This window comes from Crocuta crocuta, unplaced genomic scaffold (genome assembly GCF_008692635.1).
Source record: "Crocuta crocuta isolate KB4526 unplaced genomic scaffold, BGI_CrCroc_1.0 scaffold127, whole genome shotgun sequence".
Taxonomy (NCBI): domain Eukaryota; kingdom Metazoa; phylum Chordata; class Mammalia; order Carnivora; family Hyaenidae; genus Crocuta; species Crocuta crocuta.
The window spans coordinates 10,982,545-11,003,294 of NW_027532008.1; the positions used below are offsets into that span (position 1 = coordinate 10,982,545).

Below are 20,750 nucleotides of genomic sequence, written 5' to 3' on the forward strand. Positions count from 1 at the left end.
CCCTCCCGTTCTTACTGCTGTTATTACTATTAAACTTGGGGAAGAATCTCAAAGAATGGAGGACAGGAACCAGTCCTAGGGAGGTCCAGCACTGGAGTCCCCATCTGCTTCTTGCTGGGGGGGCGGAAACACAGGGCACCCCCCAACTGCCTCCTAAGACCTTCCCCATCCACACCCGAGTTACCTCCTGCCGAATGGCGTCCAGGCTGGCCTCGCCCTTCAGCAGCTTCTGTCGGAGGCCCAGGGCCTCCCGCCGGCCCTCCTTTTCCGCCCGCTCGCCCAGTGCCAGGCGGCCCTGCAGCTCCACCAGCTCCCGGCCCAGCCTGGTGTTCTCACTGTCCAGTATCTTCATCTGCGAGAGAGAGCAGACCAGGTAGGGCCTGGCATCCACAGCCCCTTCTAGCCCAGGGTGGGGAGGGCGCGTTCCACTCTGCCTCTACACCTGGTCTTGTCCAGGCACAGGGAGCACTCAGCACCCACTGCTCTAGGGAGGGACACAGAGACGTTGAACATCACCCCAAAGCCACTGGGAACCTGCCCCAGAAAACTTCACTGAGTGTGTCCACAGCTGTTCTAAGCACTTCAACTGTATGAACTCATTCAATCTCACACAACGGTCTATGGGGCAGGTACTGATATTATCCTTATTGAACAGACAGTGGAGCTCAGAGAGAAGGGACTTGCTCCAAGCCACACAGCCCACCAGCAGCAGACTGGGATTTAATCTCAGATGAGCAGAACACAAAGGTATGTTCTAAACCCATTTCCCCGCGGGAGCAGGTCGGGGGTAAGGCCCACCTACCCCACAGCGCTCGAGTGAGGGTGCATGCGAAACACCTGACCAGAGCCTGGCACATACATGTGACTTCCTTTCGGGGACTCCTGTGGCTTCCCAGGACTTCAACCCAACAGGAAGGGGCCCAAAGGGGTAAAGGGGGGCACTGGTGACAGATGAAGAGGATCTGGCAGTCAGGCTGTGACCTCTCTGGACAAGGCAGAGCCAAAGAGCCAAACGGGGCTACCGCCTGTTCATACGCTTTCTGGGAAAGCCTGACCCAAGGACGGTTTTCCCACATTTGTGAATCGTTGGACATGATTCATTTTGAAATGATGGAAAGGAAATCCAAAACAATATGCCTTGCACATGAAAAATGATATAAAATCAAATGTCAGCGCCCATCAACAAAGTTTTAACGGACACCCGCCGGATGCAGTGTGTGGGGCGGCTGCTTTCTCCCGCTGCCGGTGGAGCTGAGTAATTGTGACAGAGACTGTACGGCCCGAAGAGCCGGAAATATTTAGACAAGTGTCCGCCAGCTCCTGAGCCATCTCACGGGGTCTACACCTTTTGTTGTGCATGGATTCCTCTGAGATTTGGACAGGAGCTCCAGACTGTCTCCTTGGAGAAATGTGACAACTATGTATACAAATGTATGTGTACACACACACACGCACGCACGCACACACAGACACACACTTTTGCACACAGTTTCGGGGGTTCATTGGTCGCAAAGCCTTGTTATAGTTCAAGGCCCCAGTTTCATATCCAGGGCCACCCAGGCTCCAGAGAGGGGGTGCTACCGGCCCAGCAGCCCACGGCAAGGGCCCGGGGCAGGGCGGGTAGAGTGGGGGGGTGGTACCTGCCGCCGTAGCTCCTGAAGCTCCCTGCGGGCCTCCAGCCGGGAGCGCTCCACCTCCTGCAGCCCGGCCCGCAGCTCCTCGGCCTCCCTGCCCGCGGCCACCCGCGCCTCCGTGAGGAGCACCAGCTTCTGCTCCTTGTCCTCGTTGGCAAGCTTCAGGCTGGAGTGGGGAAGGGGCAGAGGGCAAAGGTCGGCGGCAGCCACCGGTCCTGGGAAGAGTGCGTGGATCTACACAGAAGTCTGTTCCCCTCGGGGCGCCTGGGGGGCTCAGTCGGTCCGACTCAGTTTCGGCTCAGGTCACGATCTCATGGTCCGTGAGTTCAAGCCCCACATCGGGCTCTGTGCTGACAGTGAGGAGCCTGCTTGGGATTCTCTCTCTGCCCCTCCCTTGCTCGCTCTCTCTCTCAAAATAAACAAACTTAAAAAAAAGTCTGTTTCCCTAATCCCTGGAGTCAGTCTGACTGGCTCTTGGCCTAGAGGTGCCCCAAGTGTTACTTGCCCACGCGGCCCCTCCTGGGCTAAGCCCTGTAGGGCCAGCGGCCAGGCCCGAGGCCACAAGAGGCCACCTGCTGACTCCAGGGTCGGGGCTAGTCTCCAGGGTGACACCAGCAGCTGGGGGCGGCCGCTACCTCTCCCCTTCCTTCAGAAGGAAAGTCACCTAAAACCACCCGCGCGTCCAGCCGTGGTTCAAGGGCAGAGACTCCCTGACTGTGTGATTTTCCCCCAGAACCTTGGGGGGGAAGTTAGCTTCCAGGGACGTGATCCCATGTGAAGGACGGGCGCAGAGAAGGACCCCGGGCTGCCCCCTGCCCCGGCGGCGCCCCACCTGATCCGCTCGCTCTCAGCCTTCTTCACGGCCACCCGCAGCTCCTCGTTGGAACGCCGCAGGGCCTCGCGCTCCTTGGCCCCCTCGTCCAGGCTGCGCCGCAGCTCGCCCGCCTCCTGGCGCTGGGCCTCCCGGCCGTCCTGACTGTCGCGCACCTTGCGCTGGGCCTCCAGCAGCTCTCGCCGCAGCCCATCACGGGCGTCCTCCAGCAGGCGCAGCTGCTTCCGAAGCTCTTCCGCCTGTGACGGGGGTGGGTGTCAGGGGACAGCGTGCAGGCCCTCCTCGAGCCGGCCCATGCCTATGTCCCTGGCCACAGGCACCCCCCTCTCCCATGGCTCTGCAGCGACTCAGACCACAGGTGTGAGTTCTGATCTGGGGCGAAGCGTGCGGGAGTTAGTGGCGTTTGGGCCTGAATCAATCACCCACCAGGATCTTCCTACGGAGGGACACGGAGAGGGCAGGGACCGCGCCAGGGCCGGGTCCCACAAGGATACGCGTACTTAATGAAGGCTCACCGCCTCCTCTCCACATTGGCTGCTCGCTCGATCTCAAATGCAGGGACCAACCTTACACGCTCTTTCGGGCCCTAGCAGGCCAGGCCCCCCCGCGGCGCTGAGGGTGTGCTGCCCGGAAGAGGGAGGGTGGGCGGCTCACCTCGCGCGCAGAGGATTCCCGCTGCCTGTCCAGGTTTCGGGCCTGTTCCTGCAGCCTCTTGGCCTCCTGGGCGTGGGCTGCGGCGGCCTCCTCGAGTTGGGCCCGGAGGTCCCGCAGCTCGGACGTCAGGGCATTCACGGTGCTCTAGGACAGACGGACTCCCCTGACTTGGTGCCCCTGTCCCCCTCCCCACGCTGTTCCTTGCAGGGCCAGCTCTACCGGCCACCTGCAGCTCCAAACACGGCCCTTCCCGTTGGCCTGCCTCGCCATCTGCTGATCCCTCGATGCCCAGGGAGCGCCGTCCCCACAGCTGCTCTCCGCCCTCAGACTAGGATTCACCAGGCAGGGTTCTGCCGCCCCCCTCTGACGGGGGACCCAGCGGAAGGGCAGAAGCTTCCCCCCCANGTCCCGCAGCTCGGACGTCAGGGCGTTCACGGTGCTCTAGGACAGACGGACTCCCCTGACTTGGTGCCCCCGTCCCCCTCCCCACGCTGTTCCCTGCAGGGCCAGCTCTACCGGCCACCTGCAGCTCCAAACACGGCCCTTCCCGTTGGCCTGCCTCGCCATCTGCTGATCCCTCGATGCCCAGGGAGCGCCGTCCCCACAGCTGCTCTCCGCCCTCAGACTAGGATTCACCAGGCAGGGTTCTGCCGCCCCCCTCTGACGGGGGACCCAGCGGAAGGGCAGAAGCTTCCCCCCCCATAGCCTGGGGGCTTCCCCAGGGGCCTCTCCTGCAGACAGGGGCCCCTCCATGCAGGGTCTGCCTCCTGGCTCAGATGGAGGCCCACCTGCCTGGCCTGCCCTACCCGGTCCTGTTCCTGCCGGCTCTGAGCGTCTCTCTTCTGCCGTTCCACCTCCAGGGAGATGGCGGCCAGGCTGTGCTGCGCACCCATCAATTTCTCGGACAGCGCCGTCTTCTCGGACTCCTTCAGGGACAGGGCCTGGGTGAAGGCAAGGAGCAAAGGGCTTGGGGGCAGGCTGGGGCCCTTCCCCTACCCTGCCCTGGGAAACGTGCCCACTGGGGGCTTGGTGCCTTGTCTGGGTCACCACAGGTGGGCCCAGGGTGGCGGTGCAGACTCACCCCCTCCGTAGCCCCAGGAAAGGGCACAACCACTGTTAACAGCAAGTCTGGACATGGACTCAACTTAGAAATCCTGCTGACTTGCCACGATAATCCTTGCCCCTCATTATCCCCCTTTTGCAGATGAGCAAATGGACCCAGAGAGGGAGAGTGGCTTGCTCAGAGCGACCCAGCCAGTAAGGGCAGGAGATGGACACAGCCTGGCCTGTCTCCTTTACGTTACAGGAAAGTCAGGAGTTAGCTCTTTTGAGGAGGGTTCAGCTGATACATGTGGGCCTCACAGGGGCTGCTCAGAAAGCAGCAGGGGCCCCATGGCCCACCCCGGGGTGGCAGAAGGGATGGCAGACTGTAGGTCAGCTTTCTTGGGCCCAGTGTCACACAGTGACAGCCACTCGGGGCACTTCCACCGCGCACCAGACACGGTTCACCGAACAAGGTCTCAGCAACGCTTCACGCACACCCTTTCAGTCCCCCCCATCCTGCAGATGAGGAAGCTGAGACCCAGAGAGGGACTCCTAGCTCCCAGTGGCCGGGTGGCGAGCCGGGCCCAGCCCCGGGACAGGGGCCCCTCGGGCAGCAGCGGAGGCCACACCGGGGCTCACGGACCTGCTGCTTCTCGCTCTCGGCCAGGAGGAGGCCCTCATCCCGCTCCTGCTGCAGCGCTGCGATCTCCTCACTCAGCTCTTCCTTCTCCGCCTCCAGCCGTGCCAGCAGCTCCTCCCGTTCCCGCTGCAGCTGACTCTGCAGCTGGGCCCGCTCGACCTCCAGCTCCCGCCACGCTGCCTCCTGCGGGCCAGGCCCCAGGCACGGGTGACCCGCGAGGCTGGACCCGGGCAGCCCGTCACCAACCTCAGGCCAGCAAGAGCCGCTTGCAGCCCAGACCCTGAGAGGCAGGGCAGGCCACCAGGTAACTACAAGGTGGGGGGAGTGATAAGGGCCGCGACGGGGTCACGCCAGGGCTGTGGGTGCCCCAGGGAGCGGCGGAAGCCTGGCCTGGGGGTCCGAGAACATGTCCCAAAGGAGAGATGAGCGGCAGTCGGTCAGGTCAAGAGAGAAAAGAAACAGAACCCCAGGCCCAGAGTCTAGCCCCGGGGCCAGGAGAAAAAGAGAAAACGTGACACACTGTGTTTAAGGTCACTGGAGCCTGGACTATGAGGGAGGACATGAACCAGAAGCCACGGGCCGCGGCCGGGCCAGACCAGGCCCTGTGGGCTGTAGAGAGGGGTGGGCCGATTCCGAGAAGAGTCGGGGCAACAGAGAGCCTCAAGCCAGGGTGACAAGGAGCAATCTGAATTCTGGACCAAGGGGTTCAGAAGCTGTGGAAGAGGGACCGGGATCGGGGCTGGCGTAGCAAGGAGCTGGGTGGGCTGCGAGGGGCAGAGGGGGTCTGGGGCTGGACCGAAGGGAACAGATTTGGTGATATTAAGAGGCCAAGTCAGAAGGCACAGGAGGGGTCAGAGATGACACAGGAGCTTGGCTCCCTGGTGACTAGCTGGATGGGTGGGTAGGCAGAACCCACAGGCAAAGAAAGAACAGCCCCCTCGGGGTCCCAGGCAGGCACTCGGGCCTCAGCACTAGGCCCGAGCAACCTTCTGAGGTGCCCCTTCTTCAAACGCTTTGCTGCCACCTGCTGGAGACGGAAGATACTATCCACGCAAGTCTAAGACGACTATGGGGGTGATGTGGTGCCCCCTGGCGTCCTAAAGCAAGAGCCTGAAGCTCTTTCAGAGGCAGCCTGGTCCAACATGGGCTCTGGCCAGTATCTTAGTGCCACGGTAATAAGTCAGCGATTACAGAGCAGTTATGAAGTGCCAGTCATTATGCTAAACCCTTTATATGGATGGTTTCAGCTCACCCTCACAATACTCTATCGGCGTCTGTCAGCGTCCCCAATGTTACAGGCGGGGATATGATGGCACAGAGGCCTTAGGCAACCACCTAACCACCATGGGACCAAGATCAGGTCCAAAGCCAGGCAAAGAAATTCTAGAACCAGCGTTCTTAGCTCTGTTCTGCCTTGAGGTGACCTGGCTCTTCCCCTTTCTAACTGCTCAGGTCCCAGAGTGGTCTTTCATATGTAAACAGCACTTCTTAGCAAATTAAAGTGTTTTCCTGGGGTGCTTAGGTGGCTCAGTCCATTAAGCGCTGAGGCTGACTTGGGCTCAGGTCATGACCTCATGGTTTGTGAGTCGGAGCTCCACATCAGGGGCTGATGGTGCAGAGCCTGCTTGAGAGCTCTCTTCATTTCTCTCTGCCCCTCCCCCACTTGCGCTCATGCACATTCTCTCAAAACAAATAAATAAACTTAAAAAAAAAGTGCTGACATTTGGTCAGCATTTCCCAAATGTGGCTGTGGACCCCCTGCATCAGGATCGCCAGGGTTGAACCAGATGTGGGGCCTGGGAATCTGCATGCTTGATGAGGCCTCCCCACGGGATCCTCACAGCTGCCCTCCGGGGCCCTGGAACCGAGTTCCAGATTTGGAGACTGATGCAGAGTGAGAAGGGTGAGTTGCCTGAGGGAACAGAGGAGCTGCTACCTCAGAGCCCTGCCTGTCCCCACCAGCTGCCGGAACCTTCTCTCGAACCTTCTCTCGCTGTAGTCGTTGCAAGTCCTCCTCGTGGGCAGCCCGCTGCTCCCGCAGAGAGGCCTGGGCCTCCCGCTCGGCCTGCACCAGCTTCTGGGCCATCAGCTCCTTGTCCAGGGCCACCTTCTCCTCTGTGGTTGTCATCTGCTGCCGCAGGCCCGCCAGCTCTCCTGCACAGGAAGGGACAGGCTAGGGTCCGACCCTCCCCCTGGGCCGCGTGGGCAAAATCCCGAAAACAGAGGGCCCAGCTGGGATCTAGGCTGAGTTCCCTTGGAGAAGCTTCCTGCTCTCTCTGGGCCTCAGTTTCCCCATCTGCCACATGGGTACGTGGGCCCTATCCCCCACTCCCTGTCGACTGGGAATGGCATCAAAGAAATGAAATGACATGAGGAAGACCCCCCCCCGCCCAAATGGGGGGGTTAGCAAAAATATAACAACTGCCATTATTCCTTAAGTGCTTACAAGGGGCCAGACTCCTGGCCGAGCACGTGAGAGATCTATTCTCACTGCACCTTCATAACACACCTAGGTTGCTTCTCTCACGCCCAATCTACGCATGAGGAAATGGAGGCTCAGAGAAGACAGGTAATTTTCTAAAGCTGCACAGCTTTCCATAAGGCATCTCCTTTAAAGAATGATTGCCAAAAATGCACTTGACTGTCAGCACTCATGGAGGTGACCATGGGGAAGTCACGCCCTGCCGTGAATAATCTCAAAACCATCTCCCGGGTGGGAAGCCCGCCAGAGACTCTGTCGGCATTTGCCTTCCTGGCTCTGTCTGGCTCAGATAGATGTGGACGGCAAAAGTAAGTTTTAGGGCCCAAGTGGATGCCTGGTGAATGCCTGTTGTGTAAGAGGAACCCCTGAGTTGAGACAGTGGGTGGGGAAAGTGGAGGGAAGAGGGGCTGCGGGCGTGGGGCCGAGAGAGTCCATGGCTCTGCAGAGAACTCGGACCAAAGTGCCCTGATGACGACAAACAGCCCCCGCTGGCTGACCAGGCCCAGCGCCAAGGCCTTCACATGCTTTTCTCGCCTCATCCTGGCTACACCCTTAGAGGATGAGCATTATCATCTCCAACTGTCAGTGAGGAACCTTCGGCCCAGAGAGGGAAGAGGCTTGCTCGAGAGAGCTCAGATCTAAGTACCAAAAGCAGAATTAGAACCCAGGTTGGCCAGACTCCAAAGCCAGTGTCCTCCCCGCTCTTCCAGAGCCCCCAGACCCCAACTGGTTACAGAGCAGGCTGGAGCCTTGAGTTCCCTACCCCAGGTTCGGGCCCCCATACCCGCCAGGGTCTCCTTGGCCAGCAGCAGGGTCTGCCCGTTGGTTTCCAGCTGCTCCCGGCGGGCCTCGAGCTGCGTCAGCTGCTGCTGCACCTCAAACAGGCTGCTCTCCAGGGCTTCCTTCTCCAGGCTGCGGCACATATAATCCCCGAGGCCTCGGGACTCAGCTCCCTGGGCCCCAGGAAACGGTGGCTCCCAGGGCGTGGCCAGCCGCGGGCCAGGTGCCAGGCTACCTGCCCAGCCAGGCCCATGCTCCCTGGGGAAGGCTGGGCCCTAGCTAGAATGTGTTGGCAAGCCTGGCTCCTAAGTGACTGCCCCTAAGGGCCAATGTCAGGGCACCTGCCTGTCCCCCCCCCTGCTCCCCCCGCCCAGGGTGGGCAGAGCCCGAGGCCTTACCGCAAGCGTGTGGCCTCTTCCGACAGGGTCCGGCCTTCCCGCTCGGCCGCGGCCAGCTGCACCGCCAGGCCGGCCCGCTCTTTGGCCAGAGCCTCCTTCTCCCGGGCCGCCCGCTCGAGGGCCTCCACCTGCCGCTGCGTCTCCCTCCGCGCCTGCTCCAGCTCCTGCTCCCGCCCACTCAGCTGCCGGGAGAGCTGCCCCCCCCCACGCCGGGCACCATGAGTACCACTCCCCAGATGCCTCAGCTGCTCGGCGTGCAGCACCCCGAGCCCGAGCCTGAGCCTGACCCAGCCCCCGGCCTGGCAGGCGGGAGACCTGGCTTTGGGCTTAGGCTCCACTCTTTGTGCTGTGTGTCCTTGGACAAATCACAGCCTTCTCTGGACCTGCAATGGGCACGCACACAAAAGAAGTGTCTGGGGGCACCTGGGTGGCTCAGTGGGTTGAGCGTCTGACTCTTAATGTCGGCTCAGGTCATGATCTCACAGTTTGTGAGATCGAGCCCCGCAGTGGACTCTGAGCTCACAGAGAATCCCTGCGTGGGATTCTGTCTCCCTCTCTCTCTGCCCCTCCCCACTCGTTCTTTCCCCCCACCCCTCTCTCAAAACAAATAAATAGGGGTGCCTGGGTGGCTCAGTCAGTTGAGCGTCCTGACTTTGGCTCAGGTCATGATCTCATGTTCGTGGGACAGAGCCCTGCGCCAGGTTCTGTGCTGAGCATGGAGCGTCTTTGAGATTCTCTCCCTCTCCCTCTCTCTCTGCCCCTCCCTTATCTCTTTCTCAAATAAAAAAATAAGTGTCCTCACTTAGTTTGGGGAGTAACAGATTGCTTTCTGTGCCCGAAAATTTCCAGAGGAGCTGAATACACAAAACCGACTCAGGGTGGAGACCTAGAGCCGTGCGTCCTATGCCCGGAGCCCCATGCCCTAGGGGCCCCTCCCAGGAACCTGGGCCCTCCAGGACAGGCCCTGTATCTAGGTCCCTGGATCCCTGAAATCCTAGGGTGCCTCCCAGCTCGGTCCCAAAAAGTCTAAGATTCCAATTCAAACTTTCTCCACCTGCTATCGTATCACGACCCATATTACAGATGGGTCAACTGAGGCATCGGCCATCTGGGTAGCCAGCTAGCAAAGGGGGGGCTGGGTTTAAACCCAGAATCAGGCTCCTGGGCCCCGGGAGCTACCCCAGGACAGGATGAGGGAGGCCGGGAGCCTGAAACCCCTTCCCTCCTCGCTCCCACCGCCACCCCCCTCCCCCACCCACCTGGGCCAGCTGCTCCTGCAGCCTGCAGGGCTCCTGGTGCAGNGGCCCTGCTGCTCCACCTCCTGCTCCCGCCGCAGCTGCTCCAGCCGCTCCTGCTCCTCCCGTGCCAAGCAGGCCTCTTGTTCTGCCTGCCGCTGCCGGTCCACTAGGGCCGCCTTCTCCTCCTCCAGCTGCAGCGGCAGCGGGTGCAAGCGGATGAGCAGGTCAGCTGAGCCCCACCACCAGGGGAACGGGGTCCGGCCCAGGAGCACGAGGGCCCCTGCGCTCCGCCCACCCACCCAGCCATCACGGCCAGCCCAGGGGAGGCTCCCTGGGGGGAAGGGTGTGGGGACCCTGAGTGGGGGCAGCAGAGAGGACGCCCCGTGGAGCTGCTTCTTTCGCAGACCACGAGAGAGAAGACACAGACGGAGTCAGAAGAGAACAACAGTGACCGACCAGGACAGGTACGGGGCCAGAGATGTACAGGGAGATACGCCCGGAGGCAGGGGTGAGGGCGGGTTTCTGAGCGGGCCGACAGGTGGGCCCCGCGGGCGCACGGCGTACCTGGGCGACGAGGCGGTTCAGACCCAGCTTGTCCTGGGCGAGGCTCTCGTTGAGGGCGCTCAGCTTGGACAAGGAGTCCCGCAGAGAGGCGTCCTCCACCCTCAGCTTGGTCATCGAGAGCTCCAGCTCCACGCGGCCAGCCTCGGCCTGCAGGGGCGGGGCGGGGGAGCCAGAGACGAGAGAGGAGAGGCGGGGAGAGGCACGGAGATGGGAGAGGGCGGGGGATGGAGGCAGGAGGGTGCGGAGAAACAAGAAGCAGAGGGACAGGACCCTCAGAGAGGGGGTGGGGGGGAGGGAAGACACAACGTGACACAGAAAACAATCGCTACAGGCCTGCTGCCTATGAAGCTACTCAAAAGAAGTCGCACCCGGCAGAGCTCTTGGAAGGAGGCGAACCCCAGCTCACAGCGGGCAGGGCCGGGCTCAGAGGGCCCCACAGAGCGGGTTCTAAGGACCTGCTCAGGACCCAGACTACAGGGGTGGGGCAGGCACCCGCCAAGGACTGTGTCCCCAGCGCTCACGGGCCCCGGGACCTGTGTCCCCAGGTGGGACGGGATGACCTGAACACCACGCACCGCCCCAGACGCATCTGGAAAAGCAGCCACTAAGAGAGGTCAGTTGGCTTATGACTGGGGCCCGAGGGCAGCCTGCGGTCCGGGTGGACGGGACCGGCCTGTGCACAGGGGCAGAGGCCAGCCCGAAACCGGGGCCAGCGTGTGGCCGGAGTGAGAAGGCCCGGGGGCCTCGGGGACCCACCTTGGTCAGCGCCTCGGCCACCTCGGCCTTCTCCGCCTGCAGCACGTCCCGCTGCAGCGTGGCACAGCTCAGCGCCTCCCGCACCTCCAGCAGCTCCTTCACCAGCCCCGAGCGCTTGCCTTCCAGCTGCTCCAGCTGTCGGTGGCTGTGGGACACCGGGTGGGCGGGGGCCCCGCGTCACTTCCCTGCTCATTGTCTCCCGCTGGCGCAGGCCAGGGGCCAGGCCTGAGACGGGAGGCCTGGAGGCCAGAGCCTCACTCATAAGGACAGCCAAGCCCACCACTTTTGGCTCTGGGCCTCTGGGCCTCAGTTTGCACATCTGCAAAATGGGGTAACAGCTGCCTCATGAAGCTGTTATAAGGATACGCGACCTACTGAACATGAAGTGCTCAAGATAGTGCCTGACGTATCTCCCCAGCAGCCTGCAGAAGCAAGGACACTGTCCGCTACCTCAAAGTAGCGTAATCGCCACTGTTACATATGCCTCCAAGAAGTAAATAGTGCAGCGGTCAAGAGGTTAAGTCTGAAGGCAGAATGCTTGGGTTCAAATCTTCGCTCTTCTAGTAACTAGCTGTGTGACCTTGGTCAAATTACACGGCCCTTCTATGCCTCAGTTTCACCACCTACAAAACGGGGATGAGAGCTCCTACAGCACAGGGTTGCCACGAAGGCTGAACACAACCTCAGGGTAGGGGCGCCTGGGTGTGGCTCAGTCAGGTGAGTGGCCGACTTGGATTCAGGTCATGATCTCATAGTTCCTGAGTTTGAGCCCTGCATTGGGTCCTGTGCTAACAGTGCAGAGCCTGCTTGGGATCCTCTCTCTCTCTCTCTCTCTTTCCCCTGCTCTTCCTCTTTCTCTGAAAAAGAAATAAACGTTAAAAAAGAGAGAGAGAGAAAGAGAGAGGGGCGCCTGGGTGGCTCAGTTGGTTAAGCATCGGACATCGGCTCAGGGCATGAGCTCACAGTTTGTGGGTTCGAGCCCTGTGTCGGGCTCAGTGCTGACGGCTCAGAGCCTGGAGTCTGCTTTGGATTCTGTGTCTCCTTTGCTCTCTGCTCCTCCCCTGCTCACACTCTGTCTCACTGTCTCTCAAAAATAAATAAATGTAGGGGCGCCTGGGTGGTTCAGTCAGTTGGGCGTCCGACTTCAGCTCAGGTCATGATCTCACAGTTTGTGGGTTCGAGCCCCGCATCAGGCTCTGTGCTGACAGCTCAGAGCCTGGAGCCTGCTTCGGATTCTGTGTCTCCCTCTCTCTCTGACCCTCCCCTGCTCACGCTGTCTCTCTCTCTCTCTCCTAGAAATTAAAAAAAACAAAAAGCAAAACAGAAAAAAAGACAGCAGGACGTCTGGGACACCGCAGGGCCTCCCTGGAGCCCAGGGGGACCATCGGGACCCCCAAGGTCCCTTTCGGGCAGGGGAGGCCAGAAGCCACTCACGCGCGCTCCAGCTCCCTGCGGGTCCGCTCGCCGTCCCGCGCCGAGTCCTCCCGCTCCTCCTCCAGCCGCTCCCGCTGGCGCCGCAGATCCTCCTGAGCCGCCTGCAGCTTCTCGCGCTCCTGCAGCAGCTCCTCGGCCTGCTGCTGGGCCGCCTGCAGGCTGCAGGCCAGGCTGTCCTTCTCCCTGCGGGACGGGAGGAGGGGGAGCTGAAGAGGGTGCCGGTGCTGCTGTCCTCTGACCTCTAAGGCACCTGCCTCCAGGAAGCCTTCCCTGACCCTGCCCAAGCACCACTCACTTCATCCACGCCTCCCTGGAGCTGACTCTTCCCGGCACAGGACACCCGGCTCTCCTACTCCCCCAGCCCACCCAGGGGAATGGATTGAGGCCCCGGCATGATCTCCAACCACCCCCACCAGGTTGAAAAGGCCATGCTGGGCTCTCGGGACGCACGGGCTAGTCCGTATGACCAGGAAAGGCCCCTCAGTTCTGGAAGGCCCCATAGAGCTGGGTGTGCCCAGCTGCACAGGCCGCTGGACGTAGTAGCCAGCGGGGGGTGGAGGGGGACAGCAACTGGGGACTCCGGAGGTGTAGAGTGATGCCTCTTGCCCCGATTCCAGCAGTCACAGCAACGGAGCGGGGGATGTGTGTCTGTAACCCCTCCTTCCAGGCCTGCTGGGGGTTCTTAGCTCGGGGATCAGCTTAGGGCTGAGCACTGACGCAGCCCCCACTGCCCCGCCTCTTCACTCGAAGTGGCAACCGGTACGCATACCAGACACTAAGGCCGCAGTGGGCGGGAAAACCATATAGCATGACATGAAGTAAAAACAGCAGACTGCGAAATGAGGAGTTTGCCGTGAACACAGCTATGTAAACGCTCTCCTTCCAAGGCATGGGGAGCATGGGGTTTGCTATCAGATGGACCTGAATTCCAATGCCTACCCCAGCCACACCGCTGTGTCAGCTTGCACAAGTCTCTCAACCTCGGGATAGTCACAGCTCTGACTCGCAGGTGACTCATTTAAGCAATCTGCCTAAAGCGCTTGGCAATGAGCCTAGCACGTGGCAGGTGTACTAGAAGCCTTTTCTACCTCACTGCCAACACAAACACAACAGTGAGCAGATCCAGTGCTTCCTAACAGTGCTCCCTAACAGGGGTTAGGACAGGCAGGTGAGGCTGCCTTTTTATTTCCCCTTCTTTTTTCTTTTTTTATTAATTTTTTTAATGTTTATTTTTGAGAGAGAGACAGACAGAACGTGAGCTGGGAAGGGGCAGAGAGAGAGGGACACACTGAATCCCAAGCAGGCCCCAGGCTCTGAGCCATCAGCACAGAGCCCGACATGGGGCTTGAACTCTCAAACTGTGAGATCATGCCCTGGTGAGATCATGCCTTGAGCCAAAGTCGGATGCTTAACTGACTGAGCCACCCAGGCGCCCCTCCCCTTCCTTTTTCAAACTTTCAGTTCTGCAGTTACATTTCTGAAGAGCAACAGCAAACAACAACAACAAAAATAACAGTGTATCGTTTCTTGTCTCAAAGATCTCCAATGACAGCGCCGAAATGACACTGTCATCAGAACTCTCTGAGATGACAGAAACATCCTACTGCCTTTTGTGGCTACTGAGCTTTTAAAATGTGTCAAGGACAACTGAGGGACTGAACTTTTATTTTTTAAAATGTTTGATTAATTTAATTTTTTAAAATAGTTTATTTTTGAGAGAGAGAAAGAGATAAGAGAGGGAGCAGGGGAGAGGCGGAGAGACAGAGAATCTCAAGCAGGTTCTGTGCTGTCAGCGCAGTCTGACACAGGTCTCGAACTCATGACCTGTGAGATCATGACCTGAGCAGAAATCAGGGGCGGACACTTAATGGACTGAGCCGCCCAGGCGCCCCTAATTCATTTGAATTTTAACAGACACACAAGGCCAGTTCTGCATGACCATGTCAGCGCAATCCCTGCGCTTACAGGCTCGGGGGGGCATTCGATCCAGGCCCCCGCCTCTGGCCCTCTCAGGCACCTGTTCAGAAGGTCGATGGCGCCCCGCAGCCGCTGGGCCTCGCGCTGGGCATCCTCATGAGCCTGGGTGGCCCCGCTGGTCTTGTCCCGAAGACGCTGCAGCTGTTCCTCTAGGCTGCGGCGCTCCCCCTCGCTGTCACTAAGCTGCTTCCGCAGGGTGCCCAGGAGGTCCTGGCTGGCCTCATAGCGCCCACGCATGTCCTGTGGCGTGCGACCCCCTGAGTCTGGGAAGCTCCCGGAGCGTCCCCTACTCTCTGCTCATTCCAGGAACGCACGCGGCCTCCTCTGTGGCCTAAGCCTGAGGCAGGAGAGTGGGGCTAAGCCCTCCAGACCGGGTTTCCACTCCCGTCCACTGCGCCCCCACCCGCCTTCTGAGCGCCCTGCCAGGGCTGCGACCTCCATTTCCTCGGACACACTGACCTAAGCCCCCGCCAAACCACCAAGCACACTCGCGCCTCTTCCGGATTCTGACGACCCCAGGGCTCCCAGGCTCCTCCCCTCTGCATCCTGGTTCTGACTCTCCCTCAGGCTCCTCCTTGCCCCTAGCTCCCCCAGCTCCTCTCATCCTAGGCTGCAGGCCTTTTCCCAGGGTCCTGGCTCTGTCTGTCCCGGAACCTCTTCTTTCTACACCGGGACTCTAGCCCCGCCCAGGCTCCGCCCCCAGCTGCCCAAGCTCCTCCCACTCCGGGCTCAGCTCGGCCCCAGAGCTCTCCGCCACCTCCATGGGACCCGATTCAGTAGCTCTAACTCTGGGTTTTGGCGCCACCCAAAATGCTCAGGCCCAGGCTCCGCCCCCTCCCTGGCCCCACCCCCACAGCACTGGCCCCTCCCCTGAGGGCCCAAGCCCTTCCCCCAGGGACTCCGGCTCCGCCCAGGGCGCTGGTGCCCCTCCTACCTGGACCTGCAGCTGGCGCTTGTGCAGGGCCGAGTGGATGCGGGCGGGGGCACTTCACCCTTGGTGCCTCCCAAAGNGCTGAGCTGGACACCGCTCTCCATGTCCGACAGGACGGCCTGAGGTGGGGTGGCCAGGCCAGTGAGGAGGGGGCCGCGGGCCAGTTGGGCCAAGAAGCCCCAGGCGAGGCAGTGGGGTGGCAGGGGCCGCGCGTCCAACAGCTAGCAGGGAGTCCAACAGCAGCATGGGTCCCCCGGGCCCCCACCGCTTGCAATTCAGCGCAAGGCCACCAGGGGGCGTGGCGGCCCCCTCCCTGCCCGGCCCCTCCCTGCCCAGGGCTCCCTCCCACCTCCCACCTGTGCCAGGTCTCTCAGGGTCTGCTGCAGCCCCTCTCCGTCCTCTGCCTCCAGGGCCGCCTGCTCCTGGAGCCGCAGGGATTCCTGGGGGTGGTGAGGAGGAGACAAAGAAGGGATGGTCAGGGTCTCTGCCCTAGTCTGAAACCCCACCTTCATCTCCCTCCCTACCCCCCCCACCCATCAGGTGGCCTCTGAGGCCCTGCCCAGAGGCCAGCCGCTTGGTAAACCCCATAGCATGCCCAGTGTCCTCACTGAACAGACCAGGCCCAGAGAAGTGCAGTGTCACTGTATAGGTCACACAGCCTACTGGAGGAGAGCCGAACGTAGAACCCAGGCCAGGCCCCACACAGAAGGATGACCAACCCAGGCAGTACCCTGGAGGGGGTGTCCCTCTGGTGGGGAGGCAGCTCGGTTCCTAGGGAAGGACCCCGTGCTAGCGGCACAGGCTTCTTTTCAAGCCCCAGCTTATTGGCTCTGAGATTCTAGACAGTTTCCTCATCTGTGTAATGGGTTCATACCATAGAGAATGAAAGAATGAAATGGGATAAAGGAGGTGAATGTACTTACCACTCAGCCAGGCACACAGTAGGTGCTCACACCCAGCCTGGCACATACTAGGTGCTCAATTAACAAGGGGTGAAACCGAATCTGAATGGGATGCTAGGGGCGGCCCTAGCAAACACAGCCCTCCCGATCCCACCCTGCCTCATCTCGGGGGCACCTGCAGCTCACCAGGGCCTCAAGCTTCTCGGTAAGGGCCTTGTTGACTCGATCCTTCTCCAGATTCTGGTTCTGAAGGCGCTCCACTGTCAGGGCCAGCTCTGTCACTCTGGAAGAAGGGCAGTGACAGAGGTGAAGGCGAGACCCACCCGGCCTGTCCTCCAAACCCACCAGCAATGTGTCCTTCATGCTTTCCCAAACCTTGGTGCAGGGGTGGGGGTGGGGACCCTAGGATTAAGTGACTTGAGCAAGTCACTTCTCTCTGGACTTCAGACTGCTCATCTGTAAAAGGAGAATGAGGGCACCTGGGGGGCTCGGTCTTTAAGCATCTGACTTTGGCTCAGGTCATGATCTCAGGTTCACGAGTTCGAGTCCCACACCGGGTAAGCTCGAACCCCACTTCAGGTGAGCTCCACTTTTCTCTCAAAAGTAAACAAACAAATAAATAAATAAATAAAAGAAGAGGGGTGCCTGGGTGGCTCGAGTCCGACTTCGGCTCAGGTCATGATCTCACAGTCCGTGAGTTCGAGCCCTGCATCCGGTTCTGTGCTGACAGCTCGGAGCCTGGAGCCTGCTTCAGATTCCGTCTCCCTCTCTCTCTGCTCCTTCCCCTCTCTTTCTCTCTCTCTCTCAAAAATGAATAAATGTTAAAAAAAAATTTTTTAAATAAATAAAAGGAGAATGAGGTTGCCACTCACTCTATCTCTGGGACTCACCCAGGGCGCAGGAGCTGGGAGCGTAAGTTCTAGCCTCAGGGATTAAATTGTTCATAATGTGCCCTGGACAAGAGCCCCCTGAACCTCAGTCTCCCCCTCTGCCAAACGGGGTGCCTGGGAAGACCGGCTGAGCTCACACAGGGGAAGGACCCATCCCCGGTGAACAGACACGCGCACTTCCCCGCGGCCCCAGACGCACAGTCCGCAGGGAAGCCTGCCCCACGTGGTGCCTGCCTCACCTGGCACTGAGGTGGGCTTTGTCCAGGTTGCTCTGCACCTGCAGCTGGGCCAGGTCCTTCTCCTGGAGCACCTTGTCCCGCAGCTGCTCCTCCAGCTGCACCTGCAGCAGCGCCTGCTTCTCCAGGGCCGCCTCTGCCCGGCTCTCAGCCAGCCGCAGGCCCGCGCTCAGCCCCACGTCCGCCTCCTGGATGGCCCTTGAGGTCCGGGCCAGCTCCCCTCCCAGCTGCAGCAGGTCCCTGGTGGGGAGAGCAATGGAGGGGGATGGGATTGGGGAAGCGGGGGAGGCTCCCAAGTATAAATCAAATTAAAACTATCCCAGGATGCTAATAGTGGGATGCCACTATCGGATGGCAAAAAAAAAAAAAAAAAAAAAACNAAAAAAAAAAAAAAAAGTCACGTAACACACAGTGTAGGTGAGACTATGGAGAAACTAACTGGCTGTTCCTACACTGCTGGCAGGAGGGTAAGTGGGTGTAACCACAATGCGGGGCAATTAGGAAGTGCTCTGAAAAGTATAAATGGGGGGCGCCTGGGTGGCTCAGTCTGTTGAGCGTCCGACTTCGGCTCAAGTCATGATCTCACAGTCGGGCTCTGTGCTGACCGCTAGCTCAGAGCCTGGAGCCTGTCTTTGGATTCTGTGACTCCCTCTCTCTGACTCTCCCCTGCTCACGCTGTCTCTCTCTCTCTCTCAAAAATAAATAAAAGATTAAAAAAAATTTTTTTTAAATGAGAAGTATAAATGGGTAGGTTCTTTGACCCACTGATGACACCCCTTAGAATTTATCCTGTAGACATCGCCCAGTGCAAGGGAAGTGACCTGAGTATAAAGTGATTCACTGCAGTACTGCTCATGTAAGAAATACTATGGGGCACCTGGGTGGCTCAGTCGGTTAAGCGTCCGACTTCGGTTCAGGTCATGATCTCATGGTTCATGGGTTTGAGCCCCGTGTCGGGCTCTGTGCTGACAGCTAGCTCAGAGCCTGGAGACTGCTTCAGATTCTGTATCACCCTCTCTCTCTAACCCTCCCCTTCTCATGCTGTCTCTCTCTCTCTCTCTCTCTCTCTCTCAAAAATAAATAAAACATTAAAAAAAAAAAGAAAGGAAAAGAAATACTGGTGACAATCTAAATGTGCATCAAAAGAGGGCCACTATTGGGTGGCTCAGTCAGTTAAGCATCTGACCAGCTCAGGTCATGATCTCATGGTTTGTGGGTTCGAGATCCACATCGGGCTCTGCACTGATAGTGCTTGGATTCTCTCTCCCTCCCTCTCTCTGTCCACCCCATCCACCACTTGTGCTCTCTCCCTCTCAAAATAAATAACTTAAAAACAGATTGTGGGGCACCTGGGTGGCTCAGTCAGTGAAGCGTCTGACTTCGGCTCAAGTCATAATCTCATAGCTCATGGGTTCGAGCCCCGTGTCGGGCTCTGTGCTGACAGCTCAGAGCCTGGAGCCTGCCTTGGATTCTGTGTCTCCCTCTCTCTCTGCACCTCCTCCGCTCATACTGTCTCTCTCTCTCTCTCTCTCTCTCTCTCTCTCTCAAAAATAAATCTAAAAACTATATATTGCTTTGTGTGAAGTAAAAACCTAACTTAAAAATAGAACTACCCTACGACCCAGCAATTGCACTACTAGGTATTTATCCAAANAAACACAAAAATATCTGATGACTTTTTAAAAAGATCATCTGAGGCACCTGGCGGGTTCAGTCGGTTAAGCGGACGACTTCCGCTCAGGTCATGATCTCGCGGTTCATGGGTTCCAGCCCCCATGGGGCTCTGTGCTGACGGCTCAGAGCCTGGAGCTGCTTCAGATCCTGTGTCTCCCTCTCTCTCTGCCCCTCCCCCACACTCTCTTTCTCTCTCTCTCAAAAATGAATAAATATTAAACATTTTTTTCAAAAAAGAAGCTTTAACAAAAGATCATTAAATAAATTATTAAATAAAATGTTAATGCAAAAGGAAGGAATTGCCCTGGCCGCCTCAGCTCTCCCACCGCCTCACTTGCTCAAAGATGAAGCAGGACCGAGCCCCTCTGCTGACAGGGGCCTCTGAGGCTCTCCCAACCTGACCTCTCTTCACCTGTCTTTTTCCAACCCCACTGGCTGCCATTCCTCCTACCTCCGAGCCTTTGCTCATGCTCTTCCTTCTGCTTGGAGTGCCCCTGTCTCTGCTGGTTAAAATCCTACCCAGCCCTTGAGGCCAGTGCAAATTCCACCTCCTCTATGAAGTGTTTCTCTGACCGCCCCACCCCTCCCATCCTTCTGAGCATCTGGGATATTCTCTCTGTTCTAGGGGTTACTCTCCACTCATTTCATCACTAGAGCTTGCGAGGTCCCATAGCAGAAGCTGAATATTCCAGTGGATTAAAAGCAGGAGCTGTAATTCCTGACTAGTCCACTACTTACTGCTGTGTGACCTTGGGAAGGTCACTCTGCCTCTCTGAGCCTCAGTGCCCTCATCTGTGAAGTGGGGATTATCACAGTTCCTACTTCACAGGGACCCTGTCCATATCGGAAGAAATGAAACGGCCAAAGAGCCTAGCTCAGAGTCAACACCTAGTAAATGCTGACCGCCATGATGGTGGTAGGAATTAACTTTACTAGTTGCTTTTGCATCGCCACAGGGCCGAGCACACAGTAGGTGTGTTAGGTTGGATTAAGGTTCAACTGCGCGAGGCTGAATTCAGTGTAAAAAGCGGGGCTGTCTCCTGCGGCTGCAGCTCTCCCCGGGCCGCCCCTCCGCCAGCCGGGCCTCACCTCTCGGTGGACATCTTCACCTCGCTGACCAGCCGACGGACCCCCACCACCTGCCTCCAGAGGAGGAGAAGGCGGCTGTGCTCGTTGCTGACGTAGGTGTTGAAGGACTGCAGGGAAGGCGGGCGGAGTGAGGGCCGGCCCCGCCTCCTCCCGGCCCCGCCCCAGCTCCGCCAGCTCCGCCCCCTTCGCCAACTCCGACCACCCAGAAGACTAGGTTGTCCGCGAAGTGGGTGCGCACTGGGCTAGGAGTGGAGCTGTCCCCACCCCAACCCCAGCTCGGGCTTGAGAGCCTCCCTCTCGCCCGGGGACCTGGGTTGCAATGCCTCCACGGGCTGTGGCTGCAACAGGCAGCGCAAAGGGCAGAAAGTGCTTCCCCTAGACCTAGGTTTGCGTCCCAGCAGCCAGATGCACGACCGTGGGCAGGTTACTTAACTTCTCTTTAAAATGAGGATGGCCTGCAGATGGCCAACAGACACATGAAACGATGCTCAGCATCCCTCCTCATCAGGGAAATACAAATCAAAACCACACTGAGATACCACCTCACGCCAGTCAGAGTGGCTAAAATGAGCAAATCAGAGAACTCTAGATGCTG

At 59.1% G+C, this 20,750-nt stretch overlaps 1 protein-coding gene across 1 annotated transcript in view; it reads right to left on the bottom strand.

The window, feature by feature from the left end:
- CROCC (ciliary rootlet coiled-coil, rootletin) overlaps positions 1-20,750 on the bottom strand; it is a 41,569-nt gene that overhangs the window by 13,922 nt on the left and 6,897 nt on the right. Inside the window, exons 7-26 of the mRNA XM_077775576.1 lie at positions 20,156-20,262; positions 17,396-17,632; positions 16,453-16,549; positions 15,721-15,804; positions 15,447-15,483; positions 15,368-15,411; positions 14,474-14,673; positions 12,457-12,639; positions 11,023-11,167; positions 10,267-10,413; positions 9,724-9,893; positions 8,465-8,740; positions 8,071-8,198; positions 6,789-6,958; positions 4,808-4,987; positions 3,927-4,061; positions 3,121-3,264; positions 2,467-2,705; positions 1,641-1,800; positions 185-352 (exon numbers count right to left, since the gene is read on the bottom strand). Of these exons, the coding sequence (XP_077631702.1) occupies positions 185-352; positions 1,641-1,800; positions 2,467-2,705; positions 3,121-3,264; positions 3,927-4,061; positions 4,808-4,987; positions 6,789-6,958; positions 8,071-8,198; positions 8,465-8,740; positions 9,724-9,893; positions 10,267-10,413; positions 11,023-11,167; positions 12,457-12,639; positions 14,474-14,673; positions 15,368-15,411; positions 15,447-15,483; positions 15,721-15,804; positions 16,453-16,549; positions 17,396-17,632; positions 20,156-20,262 (3,051 nt within the window). The remainder of the gene's footprint in view (positions 1-184; positions 353-1,640; positions 1,801-2,466; positions 2,706-3,120; positions 3,265-3,926; positions 4,062-4,807; positions 4,988-6,788; positions 6,959-8,070; positions 8,199-8,464; positions 8,741-9,723; positions 9,894-10,266; positions 10,414-11,022; positions 11,168-12,456; positions 12,640-14,473; positions 14,674-15,367; positions 15,412-15,446; positions 15,484-15,720; positions 15,805-16,452; positions 16,550-17,395; positions 17,633-20,155; positions 20,263-20,750) is intronic.